The 22703-nt window shown below is 36.6% G+C and overlaps 5 protein-coding genes and 1 long non-coding RNA gene across 10 annotated transcripts in view; 4 read left to right on the forward strand and 2 right to left on the reverse strand.

Annotated features, from left to right (window-relative positions):
* The first annotated feature begins 1098 nt into the window (after positions 1–1098).
* On the forward strand, positions 1099–2592 carry LOC110858467 (eukaryotic translation initiation factor 3 subunit G). Its single transcript, XM_022107260.2, has 4 exons — positions 1099–1562; positions 1669–1991; positions 2066–2271; positions 2339–2592. The coding sequence occupies exons 1-4, from the start codon at positions 1352–1354 to the stop codon at positions 2478–2480; spliced, it is 882 nt and encodes a 293-aa protein (XP_021962952.1). The 5' UTR covers positions 1099–1351; the 3' UTR covers positions 2481–2592.
* Positions 2570–4197, reverse strand: LOC110858457 (putative GPI-anchor transamidase). Its single transcript, XM_035847993.1, has 6 exons — positions 3953–4197; positions 3622–3869; positions 3319–3537; positions 3133–3250; positions 2935–3045; positions 2570–2857 (listed from the first exon to the last, which is right to left on the reverse strand). Exons 1-6 carry the CDS (start codon positions 4049–4051, stop codon positions 2696–2698), a joined length of 957 nt encoding a protein of 318 aa, XP_035703886.1. The 5' UTR covers positions 4052–4197; the 3' UTR covers positions 2570–2695.
* Positions 4198–4246: 49 nt separating this feature from the next.
* On the forward strand, positions 4247–7662 carry LOC110846875 (SUMO-activating enzyme subunit 2). Its single transcript, XM_022093717.2, has 13 exons — positions 4247–4404; positions 4766–4916; positions 4987–5141; positions 5211–5364; positions 5437–5570; positions 5631–5698; positions 5776–6243; positions 6339–6451; positions 6526–6573; positions 6711–6767; positions 6855–7028; positions 7110–7335; positions 7402–7662. Exons 2-13 carry the CDS (start codon positions 4773–4775, stop codon positions 7569–7571), a joined length of 1911 nt encoding a protein of 636 aa, XP_021949409.1. The 5' UTR covers positions 4247–4404; positions 4766–4772; the 3' UTR covers positions 7572–7662.
* Positions 7663–8868: 1206 nt separating this feature from the next.
* On the reverse strand, positions 8869–9358 carry LOC110846897. 2 transcript variants are annotated; one of them, XR_002547605.2, is made up of 3 exons: positions 9217–9358; positions 9026–9115; positions 8869–8927 (listed from the first exon to the last, which is right to left on the reverse strand). It is a non-coding gene; the product is annotated as an uncharacterized LOC110846897 (long non-coding RNA). The 2 variants fall into 2 exon arrangements; XR_002547606.2 differs by having other exon boundaries at positions 8910–8924.
* Positions 9359–9547: 189 nt separating this feature from the next.
* On the forward strand, positions 9548–11920 carry LOC110846886. Of its 2 annotated transcripts, none has more exons than XM_035847997.1 (6): positions 9548–9789; positions 9864–10079; positions 10188–10508; positions 10630–10707; positions 10783–10851; positions 10941–11920. In XM_035847997.1, exons 3-6 carry the CDS (start codon positions 10197–10199, stop codon positions 11097–11099), a joined length of 618 nt encoding a protein of 205 aa, XP_035703890.1. In that variant the 5' UTR covers positions 9548–9789; positions 9864–10079; positions 10188–10196; the 3' UTR covers positions 11100–11920. The 2 variants fall into 2 exon arrangements, with proteins under 2 accessions (XP_035703890.1, XP_021949420.1); XM_022093728.2 differs by having other exon boundaries at positions 9888–10079.
* A 1645-nt stretch (positions 11921–13565) lies between these two features.
* LOC110842502 (protein phosphatase 1 regulatory subunit 16A) overlaps positions 13566–22703 on the forward strand; it is a 39866-nt gene continuing 30728 nt past the window's right edge. The window contains exon 1 of one of the 3 annotated variants that reach the window (XM_035850118.1): positions 13566–14459. The gene's annotated coding sequence lies outside the window, so the exon portion shown is untranslated. The remainder of the gene's footprint in view (positions 14460–22703) is intronic. The other 2 variants (XM_035850129.1, XM_022088251.2) reach the window with 2 other exon arrangements.

Raw genomic sequence — 22703 nt, forward strand, 5'->3', positions numbered from 1 at the left:
GGATGTCCCTTTGTGGCGTCTCCCACTTGTAATTTTGACTCTCAGACAGATTAATGATTTCATCGTCGTCAGGGTATAAATTCTCTACAAAGAGTTCCTAAAAAATGTCCCTAAACATATTTTGAGAAACGGGACAAAATAAGATTCCCAGAATTTGTGGTCTCACTCCAAAAGGAAAGTATCAAATTTCCCTGCAGCATTTTATTCAATATTACGACCTCAAACTAGGATCATAGGTAATGCAAAAAGACTGATATTATTTGATATTATTAGCAAATTCTGAGTCTTACGAATGATAATCACATTTTCATAAAGGCACGACCAATTCTAATCAAACTGCACAATACTTAAAAAAAATTTCAAACCATTGTGAGGGGGGACCTTTGAAAACACGACCATGCCCTAATAGTTGCATGAGATTTGTTGAGAAATATTTAGAAACGAAGGGTGTCTTTCCCATCCCAACGCAATATGTGTGTGAGTTTAAATGACCCTTTTAGTTCATATTTTAACACGAGCTACAAAGTTGTCAGCGACCACAGGATATTGGGCTCCAATTATCCATGAACTCATAACGACCTGTCAAAGATACGCTTCATTGCCAACCGTTTACTTTTCCTCCAGCACTCCAAAATCCATCCTGGTTAAGCTTTAATATGGCAATATTTTCATTTCAATCCTCCAAATCTCACATTTCTCTCTGGAAAGTGTGGAAAAAGCTTGAGTGACTTTCAATGAGGCACTAAATCGGGCAGTTTATATCTTCCCGTTCCTTTTTTGTCATTACAAAATTCAGCTCCAAGTTAGTCATGTCTTTTGTTAGGAAATCATGAGATCATTTATTTCTCGTGAAATGCAACTTTATTTTAGAAAATGGAAACTTTAATGCACCATGAAATTTCGGACCATTTAAATTAATTATCCGTATCCCTTTGCCCTGCTCTAGATCCTGAATATCCATACATACGCCAACCAAGTCTCACTCTGCCTCATCTAATCTTCATCCAAGTTCAACGTCTCATTTTGGCTGACGGCGAGTTTCCGGTGGAGCAGTGGTGGCCATCTGTAACTGAAATCTGCTACTAAACCAATGACCGGCACATCGTGGCACTATTTTAACACTCGCTTTCACTCTTACATATGTCATTTTGCGTAAAACTTTAAGAAAGTATTCAAATTTGTCACATAAACCCTGTCCGCTTCACAATAATTGTTTGACTAATTAACGGTTCAAGTTCAATTATTAGTCAACTGTTCAACACTTCTGTGTCAACCTTTCTAATACGCTAATAATTGGAGGAAGCAGTGAACTTTAATTCAGTAAGCAGTGCAAGAAAAGAAATACTTCAACATGGACGGTCTAAAATCGTCAAGCCGATGGGCCGATGAAATTGATGACGACGAGTTCACCCCCACCACGGCCACGGTCGAAGTTAAGGAGAAGAAGCAGCCTATCGGTGTTCCCAAAGAAGATGAAAGAATTGTTACAGAAATCAAGATTGACCCGGATTCTGGGAAAAAATCAAAAATCTTTAGAACTTTTCGACTAGAAAAACAATTGGGTAGAGTGTTTATTTATTTATAAGAATAATTACAAAAAGAAAGCAAAACTAACAAATAAGGGTATTATACTTTAATGATTTGTTTCTTCTTTCTTTCTTTCTGCAGTTAGTAAAGGTGTCGTGGAGCGAAAGAAGTGGCCAAAGTTTGGTCAATCGAAGAAGGATCCCCCAGGTCCCAACGGGTACACGACGGTGGTGGGCGATGACATCCAAATGCAGTTCCTCAGCACCGACAAGAACGGAGTTGAGCAGAATGTGGACGAGACTAACCCACTGGAGGCCGCAAAACTTCAAGGGAAAGGTGTTAGGTGCAGATTCTGTCAAGATAACCATTTCAGTGCCAAGTGCCCCTACAAAGATGTGGGTCTTCCCCCATTGGACAATGCCCCATCTCGAATTATGGACGATTCATTGATGGATGGCAAGAAGGTAAGTTGTGCGAGTATATGAATAAAAATGATGCACCCAAGATAATTATTTTACGTGTCATACATTTCGTGTAGGATTCCGAATCGAAACCTGGTATTTTCGTCCCTCCTGCCATGAGAGGTGGAAATCGTCGTGGTGAAACAATGATGAGTCAAGCCAACCGCAAAGATGATGCCACCATTCGGGTATCGAATCTCCCAGAGTCCATGTCGGAAACGGATATGCAAGAACTTTGCGTCCCCTTTGGAAAAATCGAAAGAATTTTCCTTGCAAAAGACAGGTACCATCCTTATTTGTTTAGCCTTCACTTGATGAACATTGGTACATTAAACAATTTATTATTGTAGAGCCACCGGTGTTTGTAAAGGATTTGCCTTTGTCACATTTCAATCCCGAGAAAGTGCTGCGAGGGCACTAGTGGCGTTGAATGGTTACGGTTACGATCATCTAATTCTTAACGTCGAATGGTCTGCGAAACGGGCTGACTAATTTTTTTTGTTGATTTATGATCATATATAATTTTTTTAGTTGTAGATATATACTTGTTTGCAACTTACGTTAAAATAAAACAACTTTGATATCATCAAGTAACTTATCTTTATATATGGAATTACAGTTTTTTACAATAATTTAGTTTGACTTGAATGAGATCACGACGTGTAACAACATAAAATGGCAAAATGTCAAAAATGTAAAACATTTGGTTACAAGGAAAGATTGGTTATATTGAACACATGTTTAGTGGTTCTGATTTTTCTAACTGAACCAAAGAAATCTGTGATTCTGACTTGAGCTGGGTCACGACCAAATAAATCCTTTCGAACGCCAACAGTAGAAATGCAAGCCCATTTAGGACATACTCCCAACTGTATAATACAAAGAACGCCACAATGTAGACATTTTATTTAACTGGCTCGTTAATTAATATTTTTTATCCCCTTACAAATTGTCCCATGGTCTTGTCACTATCGGGCTGAACTTTCTCCAGAAATTCTAAGGCATAATAAGTGTACCGGTCTATAATGTACACACCAATGCTCGAGTCTACATGGTGCTATAAACATATTAAGTTAGAACTCTCGAAAGTTTACTAACCCCATCATACCAACATTCAGTCATTTCGTCGATATTAATTACTAACCGAAAGAGAATCTTCGCCAACCAGGCTACTTGCTACAGCTAGAATATTGGGAGAGTAAAACTTGTCGTACATGGAAGCAGCTTGACATGTGTCCACCATAAAAAATATTTCGTTGTACCTAATACAATATAACATTTAGAAAATGTTTTTTTTTAATTTAAATATGGTTAAGAATAGTTTGAGTACTTTTTCTTTTGCCACATTTGCTCAAATGCGTCAGCCAACTCGACATTCGTAATTTCTTCGGAATCTTGAAACTTTAAAAACCCGTCTCCACCATGTCCTGTCATGTAAATAAGAATATTGCTACGTTCATCTGATAACAGTCTTTTAGACCTCGGCGTATCTGGAGCAACTCTTCCGGTTAGAAGACGAACAAAGTTTTCTACTGTAACTTCATATCCTCTGAAAATGCATTATTATTTACTTATGATAGCATAATTAATTAAACATTTTATTACCCTAATTCATAGTTAATTTCGCGTTTACCTGTAATCTACCTCGACATCATCCCCGTAAACATCAATATTTTGATTTGCATTATTAAAAACTGTAGCTGGAGTTGGATTTCTCGGATTGCATGCCATGTCATCAGCAACCATCAGAATAATTTGACTATCTGGAATCCCAAGCCTCTTGACACTTCGATAAATTGATAACACATTAGCTACATGACGATAATTGAACCAGAACCTCGACGTATCCACAAGAACTGCCCAATTGTTGGTATGATTCGACTGGAAAGAAGTAAATTTATTTGAATTTACTTACAATTTCTCTTATGTATTATGAAAATATGATAAACTACAATTCTGCATACCGCATCAAAGTTGAAGGAATGCGAAGTTCCAATCAAGCCGTCATTCAGCAAAATAACAGCAGCGATTGCAAAACTCCAAGAAACTGTACTTTTAAACATCTTTATAGGAATGACTCGATTCCTTCTGATATAACTACTATACCAAAAAATTATTTTTTAATAATCCCAACAATTAGTTAATTTAATTAAAAGTAAAGACAACGAACGACTGCAAAGTGATCGTCAAAAATTGAATGGGTTTGTTCCTCAAGTTCCCGGCCTCACAAAATCTCACTTTCCAGCCGGCAGCAGAGAAAATGTGTATGCTTCAGCGGGATTCTGTCGTCTCTTTCCTCGTCGTCGTCGCTTTGCTCTTCTGCTCATCGCTTCAGAAATAAAATTTCGAAAAAGGTTGGCTCTGGACTTTTGAAATTGTATTTTTATAGCAGGGATCATATCACATTTAATTCGAGGTAAGGTGTAGTAATGTAGTATACCATACGGCACAGACACAAAATAGCAAATTCCTGATTCAATCTATTTCATACTTATTTTTACTGAATCGTCATTCACAAATTGTGAATTGGGAATCACAAATTGTGATTCCCAATTTGCAAAGTGAATTGATAAGTTGTCCTCATCAACTTTCAAGGTTGAAAGTTTAGATTTAATTGTGCTTGTGACTATTTAGCCCAATTCAAGTAAGTATGGTGTGTTGAAATCCGTCAGCAGAATAATTGATTTCAATTAATTCACAATTGAACTAGAATTTAGTAGAAATTAGACATTGAATAGAATTTTTATCAACCCACGTTGTTTATTGCTTTATTGTAGTTAACAAATGGCGTCCGACGTGAAAGGCTTGTTGCCGGCCGACCTCGGACAATTGGTAAACGAGTGCAACGTTTTGGTTGTTGGTGCTGGCGGCATTGGGTGCGAACTGCTCAAAAACCTCGTCGTCTTTGGATTAAAAAATGTCCATATCGTAAGATAAACTTGTCTATAGAGTTTATTACCATTATAATTAATTATTACATTATTCTAATTTCTTCCAGATTGATTTGGACACTATTGAAGTGAGCAACTTGAATCGCCAATTCCTTTTTAGGAGAGAACATGTAGGCCGCCCAAAGTCGATTGTTGCAAAAGAATCTGCCCTGTTGTTCAATCCCAAGGTTTGCATCACTGCTTACCATGATAGTATCACTGAGTAAGTTGTCGAACAAACTGATTAATCATGCCTGATAAGGATTCTGACTCATACGTTACTTTTTAATAGGTCAAAGTTTGACGTCAACTTTTATAAGCAATTTAACGTGGTTTTGAACGCTTTGGACAATCGAACTGCAAGGAGTCATGTGAATCGAATGTGTCTGGCTGCTAAAATACCATTAGTGGAATCTGGAACTGCGGGGTACAAGGGAAATGTGTCGGTAATAAGAAAAATACATATACACATATTACCAAAATAGTGTCACTTCAAATTTGGACCGTTTTCATCTTAGTTCCATATGCAAGGAATTAGTGAATGCTACGATTGTACTACAAAACCTCATCAGAAAACTTTCCCCGGCTGCACAATCCGTAATACGCCATCTGAACCAATCCATTGCATTGTGTGGGCGAAACATTTGTTCAAGTAAGTAATTTGTATTCCTTAAATTATTTCATATGCATTAACTTATTTATACCAATACAGCCAGCTTTTTGGAATTTCTGATCCTGATGAGGATGTATCTCCAGATTCCAGTGATCCTGAAGCAGTTGGTAGGTTTTTATTTTGTCTTCAGATGACAGAACAACTATAAAATAACTAATGCATTATTGTGCATTTGTACATGTAGGTGATGCTGGTAAAATTGCACTGGAAGAGTCAAATGATACAAACGGACAAGTCAAGGAGAAAGTGTCCACTCGCCAATGGGCACAGAGCCACGAGTATGATGCACAGAAGCTTTTCCAGAAATTATTTCACGATGATATCAAATACTTGCTGTCAATGGAGAATTTGTGGCAAAAGCGTAAACCACCGACCCCCTTGGATTGGAATGATCTTCCAGATGTGATTGCCGGCAGCAGTTCTATTGATCAGCAAACTGTTACGGCCTTGAAAGACCAACGAGTGTGGAGCATGCAGGAGTGTTCTCAAGTGTTTAAACAGAGCATTAATCAACTGAAGGAAAAACTAGAAAATGAAAAAGATCTAATTTGGGATAAAGATGATGATCCCGCAATGGACTTTGTTACTGCTTGCTCCAATGTTCGAGCACATGTTTTTGGAATTCAACAGAAAAGCCGATTTGATACAAAATGTAGGAATTTTTGGTCGTATTACAACTATTAAATACAAGATTACACCTACATTTTTGTTTGAATATTGACAATGTTTATACTTCAAACCCTGCAGCTATGGCCGGCAATATTATCCCTGCCATCGCGTCCACAAATGCAATCGTCGCAGGATTAATTGTCACAATGGCGTGCAAAGTTTTGAAGAAGGACTATTACAAATGCAATACGGTAATACTAGATGATATTCATACCACAAGGTAATCACCATATATAACTCCATTAAATTTTCTTTGATTTTAAAGATATTTGTGATGCCACGACCGACTGCTGTTAAAAAAGATCTGTTCCCAGTAAGTTGAATATCTCATTTTAAATTTCGATTGGTATACATTATGGACAAATAATATACGAGCCCATGCACATATAAATTATCAATCCTTAATTCGATTTTCTTCAACATAACACTATCAACTATGTATTTTTTCAGTTGGATCAAATCGTTGGGCCCAACCCTAAATGCTACGTTTGTGCTGAGAAACCCGAGGTATGCATGCATTAATTATTTTCGCTGGAAAGTATTGGATTGTATAAGCAAAAGATAACGTAATTTATATATTTTTTAATTTGACAGATAATTGTCAAGATGGATTTGGAGAAAATGACAGTAAGGATATTGGGAGACAAAGTCCTGAAGACTGAGCTGTGCATGATAGCACCAGATGTTGAAATTGATGACGGGCAAGGCACGATTTTGATCTCAAGCGAGGAAGGCGAAACGGACGACATCGCCGACAAATTACTCAAGGTACTCATTAGCATCCATTTTTTCAATAATAATAAAAATGTCAACGATTATTATGATATTCATTTCTTTCTGAATTCAAAGAACTTTATCAAAGATGGAACAAGACTGAAATGCGACGATTTTCTTCAAAATTATCAAATCAATATTACTGTTGCGGCCATGGTGGACGAAGAAGATGAGAAAGATCGAGAAAAGTCTGGCATCCTCTTTGAAATTATTGGGGATCGGACCCAATTGAATGCAAAGGAACAAGTTGCCGAAGGGAAGAAGACAGATGACCAAGAACAACCTTCGACGTCAAAGAAAGGTAGCATTTCAGACAACTGCGAAAGTGTTAATAAATCTTTCCATCAATGTATTTTATTTTGTATAGCTAATCCTGTCCATGATGACGAGGATGATCTGATGATAATTGAACCCACCACTGTAAGTGAAGTCCAAGTGGCTGGTACCAAGCGTCGCTTGGACGAAACTGAGGAGGACACTCCTTCGAAAAAACGAAAGGTGGAAAGTGAAACTTCGGAAGTGATTGATATCGATTGAGTATTTATACATTATACAAGTATGGTTTGGATATTTTTATGTTTATTCTCAGTTTCTTACTAATAAACAATCTCTTATTATATTTACTTAACTTATCAACTACATGTTTATTTGTGTCAATGTAACGTCTGGTTTGCTGGATACGTTGACCAGCTCACCACAAAACTCACACGTTACATCATGGCAGATACCACGCATGGTGCAACACATGTAGTTAGTGCATCCCTAAATAGGAAATCCATTTCAACCACAATAAACTACAGAAAGAAACAACTTAATAAGTGTATAAATACATATTCTAATTAATTAATTATCATCATTTTTTAAAACCCCATTTATTGCTTCACTTGTATATATTCTGATTCCTTTGACTGGTAAAATGTGTTAAAAATAGTCACAAACAAGACTAGAGAAAGCACAATAATGTACATACATATAAAACATTAAAGTCGAAAATTTAAAAGGCCGACAATGTCGCTGTGCTGAATGTACCCTTGTCCCATAAATAATTACAATAGATACACATTATGTACTACCTAGCATTCCTACGCGAAATACAAAATAGTTGAATTTAATATACTTATTTACTCGAGCGAATAATGTCGATTTAACAACTTGAAAGCCCGAAGGATTTTATATTAATTATCTTTACAGGTTACTTTTTATGTTACTATTACTATTATTATAATCTGTTGCTGCATTTGCGGAGTTGACAAATCATTTTTTAGATGTGTACCTAGACATTGCTTATAAATATGTTACTTTAGATTTCGAACCTAATCTCTCTCAGGTCATACATGGCAAGTGCAAGACCAATCTGCATATTAATTGAGTCTGGCATAAGTGGCATAAATGAGCTACAAAGTAATCGTTATTATGTATTGATTTTAAATAATACGTTGTTTGAGCACTTTTTTTAGCAATAATTATGTTTTCTTGATAACTTTTGCTATTATCCGTTTTCACATCGAACGGTGTCACAATTCGTGCTCCAAAACAGACAATTTCCAAAACCTGAGTAGCACAGAAGTGCAACGGCAATGATGAAGACAAGAGAGCTGAAATTTAAACATTTTATTAATGTTTGCTAAAACTGTTGAATCTTTTACTTGCTATGCGATAGTCTTACCAAATCGTGCAGGGCTTTCTTTCGAGAAAGAAACCAGTCAAATAAAGAACCATAAACATTACATGATTATGTAGAAGAGCTGGATTCACTGGTTTCGGCAGCAAAAGTACTGGAATCAACCATTGCAGACAGTACATATTTGTTTGTTACCGTACGAAAGAACAGGAAGCTAAAAGATATCTATTGGAATCTCTTGTTGTGGTAGACTGTATTTCTTCTCCAACCTGCTGGAAGAACAAATAAAATTAGATTACGCTTTGATTATTACTTTTTTTACTACAGGTAACATGCAATTACACAGTACTACATTCATGCACAATATTACCCCTTGATTGTAAAATTTGTGGACTAAAGACGACACAAGCTAGTGTTAAATCGACCTTTGAAAAATCAACTCTTCAATTTGTTTGGCCACCTTCAATACAAAGACGACGGTGTATGTCAGATGTAAGTAAAAGTAACACGGAAATTAAAAACAAATCAAAAAGTCAATTTATCGTTTCTTGGTTATCTTACCTCTCGAAAATTATTGGCAACTCCAAGCCACGTCACGTTACATTTAAAGTCCTCCCGACACCCGACGTTGCAGTAATTAATTAAAACCTTAAATAAATCTTCCTTGATATTTTCATCTAGAATAAACAGGTGGAGATTGATTGTGGTTGAAGAAGTTGTTGTGTAAGTTACACAATGCCAAGTGTCAGGCTCTTTCAACGTACACAGAAGACTTTGATAAGTTAAAAATATTCCTACTCTAGAAACAGTTCAAAGTTTACTATTATTGAGCAGCTAAATAAGCTGTGTGGAGTAAAAGTGCGAAGAAGTGAGTGAGGATGATCACGTAAGAGCACGTAGTCAGCGGGGAAGCGAAGATCAGCCGCAACATTGACTGACTCTTGCACAACAAGTGAAAGTCCGCTGCTTTCTCCCGAGAAAATCCGACGCGTTTGTTGCCCAGTCACTGCTCCTGCTGGCTTCCAGGCTAGTCAGTTCTCTGGCTGGTGATAAAACCCATACCTTCCGAAAACTTGTCTCAAATATCGAATGTGTACAAAGTAGCAAGCAAAATCTGCCAAGAAATGTGTAATGGTAAGAATTGTATTTTGTATTTACTTTCTCTCCACTATTTGTATATGGCATTTAACTAATTAACTGATCTACAGATGGTTATTCTTAAATCTCAACAGGTTGATTTAAATTGACACCACTTGCTGGCCAAATTAAAACGGCTAAGCCGTCGTAGGATGAATGAACTACACGGTGCCAAATAAATTGAAATTAAAATGAGTTTATGAATTTGCCAACTTAAATAAGGTCAATGGCTCATCAGTAGAGGGTTTCGCCAATACTAAAGGAGAAAATTAGCTTCTGAGATTACGGTGAGATTTTTGTAATGTTAACTTTCTCACTATAAATTGAGATAAATATAAATGAGTATAAATTGAGATAAAGTTGGTCATCATAGCTATGTTCACAATGCATTGCAGGGTTCTGAAATGAAAATGTTGGCGAGACACCGTCGGGAGGAGCTGATTTGTCAACAAAATTTGGCATCATCATCTTCCTCGGAGGAAGACACGGATCAACTGCAGCCTCCTCCCGTTCGGAGAAAGCCCGTTGGCCGAAAGAAAGCGTCCCCCCAAAAGAGAGGCATGACCCTTGCCTTGACATCAGGAGTCTTTGCTGCATTGGCCGGCACCTTTGGGAAATTGGCAATCAACCAGGCAGAAACAATTTCTGTGTGCGAACAAGTATCAAATTATCAATTCAAGTTCTCAACGCATGATGCGTTTGTCCTATGCGAAAATGTGAGTAGTCGTAAGTCACGTAAGTGACTGATCACGACGACTAATCAGTTAAAAAAGTGTCAGTTTCTGAAATGTGAAATTCTTTATATAGTAATTTGTTCATTTGTTCTATTTCCATCAGGCCTCCGTGTACATTCGAATTGTTGCATTCGTCACAATGATCTTACTGAACACTGTAATGTGGACAACTTTTGTGAAGGTTAGGAATAATAATAATTTTTCTATATAACTATTAATTTAATACTGACGAAATATTTTTTTCCCGTTTGTGAAGGCATTGCACTACTGCAGCACATCACTGGAAGCAACTATTACAAACACGGCTGCAAATTTTTTCTCCTCGGTAAATTTTGTTCCTTGCTAACATGGTTTTAATTTTCTCATGATTCCGATTAATAATATGATGCATATTACTTATTGTTATATTTGCAGGCAATTGTGGGGCAGCTCGTGTTTGATGAGTCCGTCAGTTTAATGTGGGGGTTTGGGACAGTTCTCATAATTTGTGGCCTACTGCTAATGAATTACGGCGGTGGTGGCAAGACTGGTGCTGAATTACGAGATTACCGTAAAAAATCCAAGATTCGTTAACTCGTTATTAACGTCCAAACTCCGTGCCATAATAGGAATATATACAGTCATGCAGGCTGTATATCCCAGCAGCAATGTTTTAGTAAAGCAAATCTATTATAAATATTGATTATTGCACGACTGTATTAGTGGTTGTGTATGTTATTACTTCAGTTCGGCAGATATCCTATTTCCTCTACTATTTTTGCTCTGTACAATTTGGGAACAATCTGTGAGAAGCTATTTTTAATGTATTACATGCCTGTGGCCAACACCATGACTGTATTTTCATTATTATGAACCTTTAATAGGTACATTATGATTTATGTTTGGATAACTCTACGAAAGTTACCGTTTAGTACAAAAATTTCCAAGTCAAAGTCTGTCATAATAATAATAGCTTTATAAATAATTAGAACAGGATGATGCAGGTTTCAAAGTCAACTCAAGTCAATAATATGCTAAGTACGCATTGTTATAGTTAGTTAATTGGTGTCGTTAAATTAGTGTTGATGCCTTCCCGAGCAGCGGAAACAAGCTCGGAAAAATTTTTCAAGTGCTAAACAAGTTTAATCGTAAAGTAAATTAATTGCACGATCTCAATTATTGACAAAAAATTATAGATTCTGGATATATTTGTTAAAAAATTGTGTACGAAAAATTCAGGTGACAAATATTACCAACTAATGTACTTATTTATATAAATCGAACAAAATTTTATCATTCCATTCCATGCATTACTATACATAATTATATATGTACTTTTACAGCACTTTCTGCATTTGTTTCAAACTTTAGAATAATAATAATAAAAATCGCACGTCAAGTTAACTCTTAGAAAATCCTAGTTAATTAATCTGTTAATTTGCCCTGAAATTTTAATACTACAAGCACATATTTATTCGGGCCACATAATTCTCCATTTCTCAAATTAGCTTGCAAAATGTCCACCCTTGACACTCGGACAGTGTCCAAAAATTCTAGTCAACTTCAAATTTGCAAGCTTTTCCACATGTAAATTAAGAAATAAATTTTGGAGGAGCAAAGCCTGTAATTTTCTAAACCTCCATGAATTCATTGATTGAAAACCTTCACAATGAGGAAAGTTTCTTAAGAACCTGGGGTCTTGATAATTAAGTGAATTTAGCACCCATAGGTTTTGTGCTATGGCTTGATGCAATGGCCTATTCTCCCTCGTATCTCTACAATTAACTACTGGAACTGGTAATACAAACAATGAAACTATCCTAAAGTTGTTATAAATACTTCAAAGTATGCGGGACAGAATACGGATTTGTTGACCATTTTGGTTTTATTCGCAATGCAATGAATACATGTTTTTCAACAGTCCAGTTTTCATGAACCAAATCCAGTTCTTTGTGTTCGTGAGGTAAGCGCCCTTCTGCCTGTGGGTAATATTATTGTAATCAAATAGCCATCCCATGACAATGGGAAGGTACGAGTGGAAACTGTACGAGTGGTGATGATGGAAATGGAATAATGGAGATGGATATTATACGGACAGGTAAAACATAATAATGTACCTGCTGCCCCTCTTCTTCTGCCAACGTTGAGAGACAAGTCACCCTCATCCAACTTTATTAAGCAGCAGAAGCTACTTCTTGAAACTGTTCTGTCCGTCCGTCCGTCCAACCCTCTGTCACTTAACCTTTTTGAGTTTGGGCATGTATATTGTAGATTGAGGACGAATTCGGAAGTGATATGCGTGCTATTGACCCCACTCCCATGTCTCAAAAGGGTGTAGTTTCTTAGCCCGGCTATATATAACTCTCATGAAACTCACCCGATCTAGCAGACTTCAGGTACAAATGTGGTGTGGGGAAAATGAGAAAGCAAGTTCGAAGATGGGCAAGGTCGACCAAGTAACTGACCTGTGGGGCCATGCATGTTGGGTGAGTTGTGTGGACAGCATATTCTAAATGGTCGTGCAAAGCTGGAAAGACTACCAAACTTGAAACTAACAATAAAATATCATATTACTTTTAATGCAACTTATTTTTTAGAAGTCTGACAAAAATCAATAAAAATTGTTAGAAAATCTGAATTTGGGCAATGAAATTTGTTGCATACACAAGAACCTCATGCATCCGGTGCATATTATGTTATGACCAAAAACTGAACGACCACACCCCCGTTCTTGTAGTTACTGTGCTGCGGGGAACAGTGAGACTTGCATTCCAAACTGTAGATTACTGTCTCATACCACCGACCTTCGTATTGACCAAGTATTCATTTTCATCATCTAAATCCACCAAGCTTCCACTACTTTACAATATCTGTTCTTCTAAAGCTTATGCTTTCACATTCTCATTGTATTATGGTTTACACACACCTTTATAGCGTGATGCTGTGCTGATGTTGATTTTATTCTTGATCAAGTTCAGTAGGGGACCAATGTAATGCAGCGTATGTAAGTAAGGATACATGGATGTGTTAAATTCTCAGACCACGGGTAATATACGATTGTTGGTGGTACATAACTCTACCAAACTATTCAGTCGTATTCTACAGTTGGCGACGTTAACTGTGATGCGCATTTTCGCATAAAATAAATGGGAACAGTTTGTAATTTGAAACCCGGAAACTTATATTACGGTTTGCTGATAAGGATCCTGTTCATGTTCGTACTTTTGTGTCAAACCAAGTTTTGTGGGTTCTTATCGTAGAGGTGTTATTATTTACTTTACATGTGTATGCATTCTGCACCCAATATTTGCAAGTATCAGTTGTGCAAGTTAACGGACTGGACTTTGATAAAATACAATAGACCCGGACACAGTAAAACTGGAATCTCGATTCTAATGGATTTAAACACGTCTCTAAATTTTTAACGTCTCCGTACCCTAAGCTGACCGGCTTCTGTGTGAACAAAAGTGCAATTCTTTTAATGACGACTGGTCCTCTTCCATTCCACTCGTTTGTGTAATATTTTAATTTGTTATTTCCATACTCAAGTCGGATTTGTTCATCGGCCAAAGTGGACAATTTATAGTTACACAACGCATTCTATTGTCACACATTATTATTAGTTGCACAGAGAGCAGAAGTTCCACGGAAGCAGTTATTAACCGTGTATGTTGTATAGATAGAGAATCAAACAGGTTGTCGTTACCGTCTCCCTTTTGCTGCTGCTGGAATTTGCTCAAAAAGTGTTTAAAGTTGATGTCTACAAGTTGATAACATGCTTGCTCATTGAAAAATTTAAAGCAGAGTGCATGATTGAACCTGGATGGATTGCTTAAGTGGCCTCGTTGATGTGGTTAATGAATTATGCAACTGATTATCATTGTTCATCTTTCTCTGCAGTTAAAGTGTCAGCAGACAATTCTCAACCAACAGTGACGGATTATTTAAGTGCAGGTTTGTTTTGCGTTTTTTAATTTACCTAAAAAAATTTGCATACAAAATACAATCAATAGCTTTGCGGTATTGCTCATGTTTACAAATTGCGTACTAAAGACAAAATAAATATCGAAATTCAGACAACGCAATAGTTACAATCAAGTTTTTTTATGACGCAGTTTTTTACAAATATTAACATATAATAAAATTTGACTAATTTAGCATTTTCTTAACAACACAAGTACAATAGGATTACGATACATGAGCATATCTCGTTTTTGAATAGTTGTGGTTTTGTAACGATCACAAGCAAATAAATGTTTAATTACCTGAGTCACAAAATTTTGAATAGACAGACATTTCTGCAATGCTAATCTTTATAACCAGTCTTCTACATACACAGCTACAATTAAAGTTACACAAACATCATCCATTTGGCACGGTCCTTTATGTTGATTCAATATTAATGTGATCTGCATCAATAAATTCAATAATGCATTCTGAAAACATTACATTAAGCACAGAAGCTTCTTGTCGATCCTCACACTGACACGATATGCGTCAGAATAAGTAATGGCCTTAAATCTGCCAACTTTCGGTAATTTGTCAGGTAGTTTCTTTATTCATATTTTTATTAAAGTTAAATAATAGCGATATCATGACACCTGGTACTTCACCAAGTTAAACAGCCCAACTATGTATTATCTTAACCCTCTTCTTGTATATATATCATTCTTATTTAAATAGGTGCAAAGAAAGAGTTGGCTAGTATGCAAATTATCTTTTCGCATCCATCCGGTCTCTGCGTTCTTTGCACTTGTCTGATGTAGCAAGTCTGCCCAAGCAAAGTCCTATTCCAACTTATTGCAAATAATTTAATAAGTAATCGTAATATGCAGCATGCGATATAAAAAAAAGTTTCGTTGCGTTCCACCAAATGCGTTGCGTCGTTCGTTGACTCCAATTCTTGATTGTATTCGTTTTAGTTTTCCTCATTCAAATAAACTGTACACGGTTTTTGAAACTTTGGCAGCAGCTGTGAAATGGTGGTTAGGCATTTAATGTCAAACATAAAACAAGAGGACAATGTCAAGACCAATGAAGAAGGAGGACAAGAAATGCGTATACTTTGCGGTACAGGGATCCAGCACAATAAACCAACTGTGCGAAACGGTTGGTTTTGTCACCTGCCAGTTTCGTCACATTCTTCGTGCAAAAACAATGCGATCGAGGGAAACTACATGTTGGGCGAGCTTTTGATTTGGGAAAATATTATTTGGACTTTCATGGTCTTAATTTAGTTTTAACCTAGTCATATTTTCTTATTTTCGCTCAGCAAACATGTTTACTTAAACCACAATTAAAGTTATAATAGATAATTAAATTTTTATTCTAGTACACATTGCGCTTTGGGCTGTGGACTTTAAATTTATGATCATAATCATGGCTGTATAATGGTCATGATTATTATATTATCCACCGTGAGGTGCTCATCTAATTGGAATGTAATTAAATCCTGTCCGCATTTGAGATGAGTCACAAATTCAAACTGAATCGTGAGTTGATCTAATGAACAAATGTTTAATTGAAAATATTTTATATTAATAATCTGCAGACAATTGACAGTAAATCAGTTTGAAAAGGTGGAACAACGTGTTTTGATGAAAAATGTGCACAGAGCTTCTGCCTGGTAGTGAATGTTAGTGTGTGGTTATTATTTGTTTTAAAAAGCAATTAATAAATACCAAAGAGAATTTTACGAGGACAAATAGCATGTTTGCACACACACACCTTCACATTTCAAGTGCAGCTATTCAAACAAATGTTCTTTCAAATTGTTCATGTTGTTGGGAAAATTAGTAAAAAAAAAAATACTTTTTGTCGAGATTGTCTCACGATACAAGAGTTAAAAAATTTCTCCGTTGGGAAACGCTGATTTTGAAAGTCGTGAATAATTCCCATTATGCACATGCAGCAACTTTTTCTCGTTGATGTGTCGTTATTTGCATGACGAGTATCAGCATCATCATTACGAAATCTTAATCACTCCGTAGCAACATTCCCAGCCAGATGGATGAACTGACATGCTGGTCATAGGAATACGTACGTTACTACGTTCGCAGGTTTATCATCCGCTATAAAAGTCAACCGGCACAATTAAGCAGAGTTTGCAGCAACTGATAGTACTGTTTACGTCGATTACTCACAAACAATAGCACGTCGGCGGCATCTTGCAAATATTTTATGCAGGTGACTTGATTGTCACATAAAAATGTAACAACCCTCGAGAATAGATAAATGCCAAAATCAGACGCTGCAGTGAGTCTGACTGAATTATTTATGAAAAATTGTGCGCAGACACATAATTGCTTGTCAAGTCACCGTAACCCGAGATGTGGCGTACATGCATGTGTAGGTAACTGAGAGGATGCTGAGAATTGCAAATCAGTCCTGAATTCACGTACGAATCGTCTGAAGAAGACATTTAACGGATCGATGAAACTATCTGTGAGCAGTTTTATCTCCTCTTTATTAGGCGAGGATCGAGTAGATTTTCTGTATTTAGCCACGAGTTTGGGTTAAAAGTGAAGTTTCCTTGTTAGAGGTAATGATTGAGCATTAATGAGCATCTTCTTGTCTGCTTCTTCTTGCGCTGGTGGTGGTGAGCTGCTCAAACAATTCCGAAAAGAATGCACAAACAATGCAATAAAGAACATCACTCGTTGTTCAATGTTTTCCCATTCATCCAAAGAACTACCGCAAATGATTAGGACGACCGATTTATCAATCTCATCTTCTCCTCGTCCTTTGTACATTCGTCAATCGTGAGCTCGTAGTTAAGATATCAAGCTGCCAAATAATTGAATGACTGATCATATCTGTCAAAACTCAAATGACTCGGCATCTATCTTTCGGACGACGACGCTACTTAAATGCTCAGTCCACGCCAAGCTGCCTTATTCCTTCATACACCACCTACAACCTTCAATGCCAATAATTTAATGATATTATTAATCACAGGTGAGTTTCCCCTGTTTTGTAAATCATTTGGCTTCTTTGTCGATTTGAAGATTTTCTTCGATAATTCAGATGGTAATTACAAAAATGTTTAAATGCAAGCTACATAAAGTGAAAACTGCCAATTTAATTGGGAGCTCTGTCATCTGTATATATTTTATAGTTTTGACACTTATATAGGCCAAATTAAAAATCATTACGCGGTTGTATGCATTACAGTACGTTCAAGGCAGACGATTAAAAATTTGAACTTTTCCTTAGCTTACAGCAAACCGTTAGCATATGGATACATTTTTGTGCACATTTTAAGGTACAAAGAACTGCATTAATTTTGCTCGCATTTCTGCATTTATGGGGTCATTCTAACATTTGACTCTGAAGTCTGAACAGAACAAGTTGCAAATTTTGGTGGAAACTCCTCAGAGTTGCATGCATGAGTTGACTTTGTTCCAGACTTGTCAAGTAAAGTTAAGAAGATAGCGTGATTCATGAGGCTCCTGGTTCGGAGTGCCCGGATGATGTATTTAGTATTTAGTAGATTTTTGGACGCTATTTTCCAAAGAGTCGAGAAGTTCATTCTGCGACGACGACGGCGAGTTGTCATTCATACTTTGTTGCCACTGAGTGCTTCTGGTTAAGAAAGAGTTGTCTTGAGCAGTAAAAGTTTAACTTTGTTGACCATGTCCTTCAGTCACAATTAAGCGTGTAGGGTCTTAAATATGTACATTCTTGTCTGCCACCATATTTGAGAGTATGTCACCTTTTCACATCTGCAGCTACATCATCATTGGTGCTGATTGCAATTAACAGGATTTAAAGTTTGGTATAGACACTCAAGTGCACGATATCTTCCATGTTCAAGGTTTACAACTGATGACTGAGCGGAGGATTCATATGGACTGAAATTCCATCATATGAATGAACATAAAGGGCGTTCTCGCAGCCTCCATATTTTCCATTTTAGTTTTACATGTGTGCAGGCAGGTAATGTGATTAGATAGTTCGGAACAATGGGTGGCTAATGATTGAACAGGTACAACAGGACTCTGCCTCAGTAAATTACAAATCAATTGCTTACGCCATCTCCAAAGCCTTTCACTAGTCAGCCATGATATCAATATCAATGGTTGATATAAACCTCTACTTGGGAACGTATTGCATTTTGGCTGGCTGGCACGCACTCGCCGTCATCAATTACTTATGTCAATTTGTCTCTTGATAATTGTTAACCTTGAATTGCAGTCATACTAGTGCAGAAATTAATTAGCGAGTTAAAACTATTTGGACATGAGAAGCTACACACGTTCTTCCGGATGGAATGGAAAATTGACTTACCATCAATTACCATGAGATTTTTTGGTATGTACTAGTATTTAAGTAGTGATTTAGTATGATTTAGTAAATATGCTTTAAGTTTGACTAGTTATGCATGAAAAATAAATTTCAATTTCAATAAAACGAAAGATCCCACTTAAATAATGGGAAAATATATTTACGATTTTTTAAGAATTTATAAATATTTTCTGTCAACCTCCAGTCTTGGATATTGACTATAAACTACATTTTTATATACAACCAAAGTGGTTCTGCTCATCCTTGCTTCACAGCCCAGAATGTTCGACAATTCCTAATAGAATTAAACAGGCATTGCATTGCATTGCATTACGTACATATGTATGCATGCATATTGACACAAGTGTTGATTACAGTAGTGAAGAATACCACCAGAAATAATTCAGATTGAGCACAGCCTTTTTAACACCATTTTAGTGAGCTTGACGTATTCGTACGTATCTAATTAACCATACACAATTTGACTTTGTATTAGCGTAGAAATTGTGCAATGGGGTGTGCATCTCATTGAGCAAGTATTTCTCCGTATTGAATCTTGCTGTTGCTTATGATACTGCTTTTAAACCAAATTGTGAGATAGCGAAGGTAATCCTATTTATTGAAATAGGACAGGCGGAAAATGTGCATAAATTCACAATCTCTAAATAGATCATTAAAACTGTCTTTGCTTGTCGCATGGCTCGAAATCAATAGATTTAAGCACAAGAAGACGATGCGCATATTTATTGTGTGCTGCATCATTTACTTATTGTGAATATTTAATGAGTTTATATTTATAAAAATCAGGTTGCACTCTATACTTTCTCCAACTTTGAAAATTCACAATGCACCGATGAATATTAATTGATTATTTTAATAATTTTAATTTTAATTCTTCGAGGTGGACGAAGGACCGATATTGACTCATTCTAAAGTTCATAATCGTCATAATACCATTTTTGCGTTGGTTCATTATGTCAAGTGTAATGTAAGTCGTTGCATCCATCCAATACCTGCACAATTGTGTTAAGACTCGATTAATCTGCTTCATTCATGGGAAGTGGGTCTGCTCATAAAAGAGTTGCCCCATGGGTTCAGCTTTTTATATGCATACGTCACAATTTCACGACTTAAATGCAATCACTCTGTAATTAAAATGAATACCCCACATAGCGAGTCACTGGTATTCTTATATTTAGAATCAGTAGAATTGCAGAGATTTCAATTCACTAGGAAAATATCACTGTCAGTCTCATGTACTTCAACAGTTAATAAATCTTGTATTCCTTTTTCCAATTCGACGAAATAGTCGTAAATTGCATACCTCCCACGTATGCAAACTTAGCTTACTCAAGGCCATTGACATTGACCTGATGTACATATTATAAATTCAAAGAGCCCGGCCCTGTTTCAAATCATGTAAGTTATTACGGTGTTCAAAATGTGATGCAAAGTCAACTTTTGAGTCTGTGTGGTACATGGGAGGAAAATTCACAAGAAAAAATATGTGTGACACCATTCCGCTAATTTATTTGAACACTTTATCATTTGCAAAACGTGGCTCAACAAGTGCGCTGCTGTGTCAAGTATCGGGGAAACATTTTGAGTTTCTGGCCATTGTTGTCGTCTCGCTTGTCGCATCATCAAGTTGCTCAAATATTTATTTTTTGATATTTAAATTCGCATTTGAATATTTATGAGAATCTTCAATTTCTTGTTAAGCAGACTTAAAAATTTTCTAACGTTTCCATTCCACACTTGTCTGGCCCTTAATTCTTCTTATGAGCATCACTCCAAGTAGGTGCTTATCCATATTCTTGATGGCTTGCGAGAAAGCCACTTCTTCATCTCCTGCACAGCATGAGGTTCGTTGGTCGTATGGCGACAATGAGTTCATTGCTTTAAAAAAACTTTACAATTTTCTCAAGATACGTTTTATTGACAAATGGCTTGGCACGTATGGGACACAAGCCTTTTTGGGGGATAGGTTCTTGTTGGTTTTGTGGAATTTTTGGCATATTTAATTGCATGATTTGAAATATACACTACTTATCGTCCTCAAATATATGACACTGCTCACTATAAAAATTACTGTTACGTGTATCGCTTAGTGCACTCGACTACAAGCGATTAATGGGTATTAATAAAAATTTAAAGCCAAAGTGAAAAGCCTATTTGACAAAACACTACAAACCCTTTGATGCCGAGGCCGATTCCTCCTAATTTTCCAATAAAATCTCGTTTTTAACAGTATGACACCAAAGTCAGTACATACATAAATTATTTCCGTTGCTCCTTTTCCAATTATTCTTGTGTACAATAAGTAGTGACAATGAATCATTTAAGCCAGTCACCCATAGTTTTTAGTTCAAATGTTTCTACGAGCAATGTAACGAAAGATTTAGCAACACGTCAATTGGCCACTTTGATGACAATACTCTACAAAAACAAATTAAACGACGCCAACAATGAGAGAATAGAGGAAAGTCGTCAATAAAATGAAATGGAGAGTTGACTTTACCTCAAGTGTAAAATTGCAACTTGAGTTAAATTAAATGCAACAGGACTCCCCGAAGGGATGGAGCACTTGAGGAGGAAATAAAAGAACAATGTGACAGTTTGTCGGAAAAGTATTATACGATTAGCTATGAGCAGATTTAGATACAATTTACTAGATAAAACTAATTTCAAACGTATTGTTTGATCAGGGATTTGTTCAAATTATGCAGAAAGCGTTGTATAGAATAAGAACAAGGCTTAACGCTTTCGCACATATCTACTTGTTAACACACTTTAGTAGTTGGAGCGATAATTATAGTTTTAGAAATTACTGGCGCATTGTTATGGGAGGAAATGCGGTTTTAATTAATAACTGCCAATCTGATCTGACAACCTTGAACTTTTCGATTGGTATTTCTCTGATTTAACAACAATACAATTATCCATTTGCGCAGGATATTATTAATACTTTTTGGTGGGCGGCTTACCACTCGAGTTTGTTTCACAGATATCATATACAAATTCAGGTAGTTTCAAGTACAGGTTGAAAAATGCTAGAACTTCAGAAATGTGAGTTTGTCAGGTGCTTCGTTTTCGTACCACTGCTCCAGTGACCTTACTTTGCGTCACCCTGGCCCTGCTATCATGTAATTTCTGGTCTCTGAATCGGGTCGACCGAAATAAATGAAATCATCTCAACTCAATTGACTCTAAGGTGCTTCCGTCCTACGCAAAAGCTGGTCATGTCATTATTTCTGTCTTAAGATCAATCCAACACAAATTGTTCCGATACAGAAGGTATTCTGTATCGGAGGAATGACGAGCCAACCTTTTACACAGCTCCTTAGTTAAGGTAGTGACGAATATATTTGGAGAAAAGGGGGCGAATTTATTACTGGAGCGGAAAAAAAGATTGAGTGCAAAGTTCCACTCGAAAATTCTAAGCACGTGTGCACACTATGGGTTCTGGTGCGTTATTAAAAATATACTAACCGCAGGATCTAGTGAGAACTTGACAAAGTGGAAAGTCTCCCGTAAATGAGTATAACACCATAAAATACGAGGGTAGATGAACTCAAGGATTTTTTGATTATTATTAGATAAAAGTTTATCATGTTAAACTAATAGCATTTGGGATAACAAAGCCCTTTGACTGATGCTGCGTCATAAAGTGACTGGAAGCACGTTCTGAAAAAGAAAGGTAGTCGTAAAACTTTCTGCCGAGTTCGAATATCCAGTTTCAGCAGTTGACAGAGAAAGCACGCGGAAACAAACAAATAGCAAAGTTGTCTCTGTGGACTAAGCTGACAGACGGAAAGGAATTCCGAGCCAGTCGAAATAAGGACGTGAAAGTGAGTGTGATTCAGCAGACAGAGCTCTGAGTTGAATGGAGCTGCAGAGAAGATTGTTGCT

Source organism: Folsomia candida, unplaced genomic scaffold, assembly GCF_002217175.1.
Source record: "Folsomia candida strain VU population unplaced genomic scaffold, ASM221717v1 Fcan01_Sc001, whole genome shotgun sequence".
Classification (NCBI taxonomy): domain Eukaryota; kingdom Metazoa; phylum Arthropoda; class Collembola; order Entomobryomorpha; family Isotomidae; genus Folsomia; species Folsomia candida.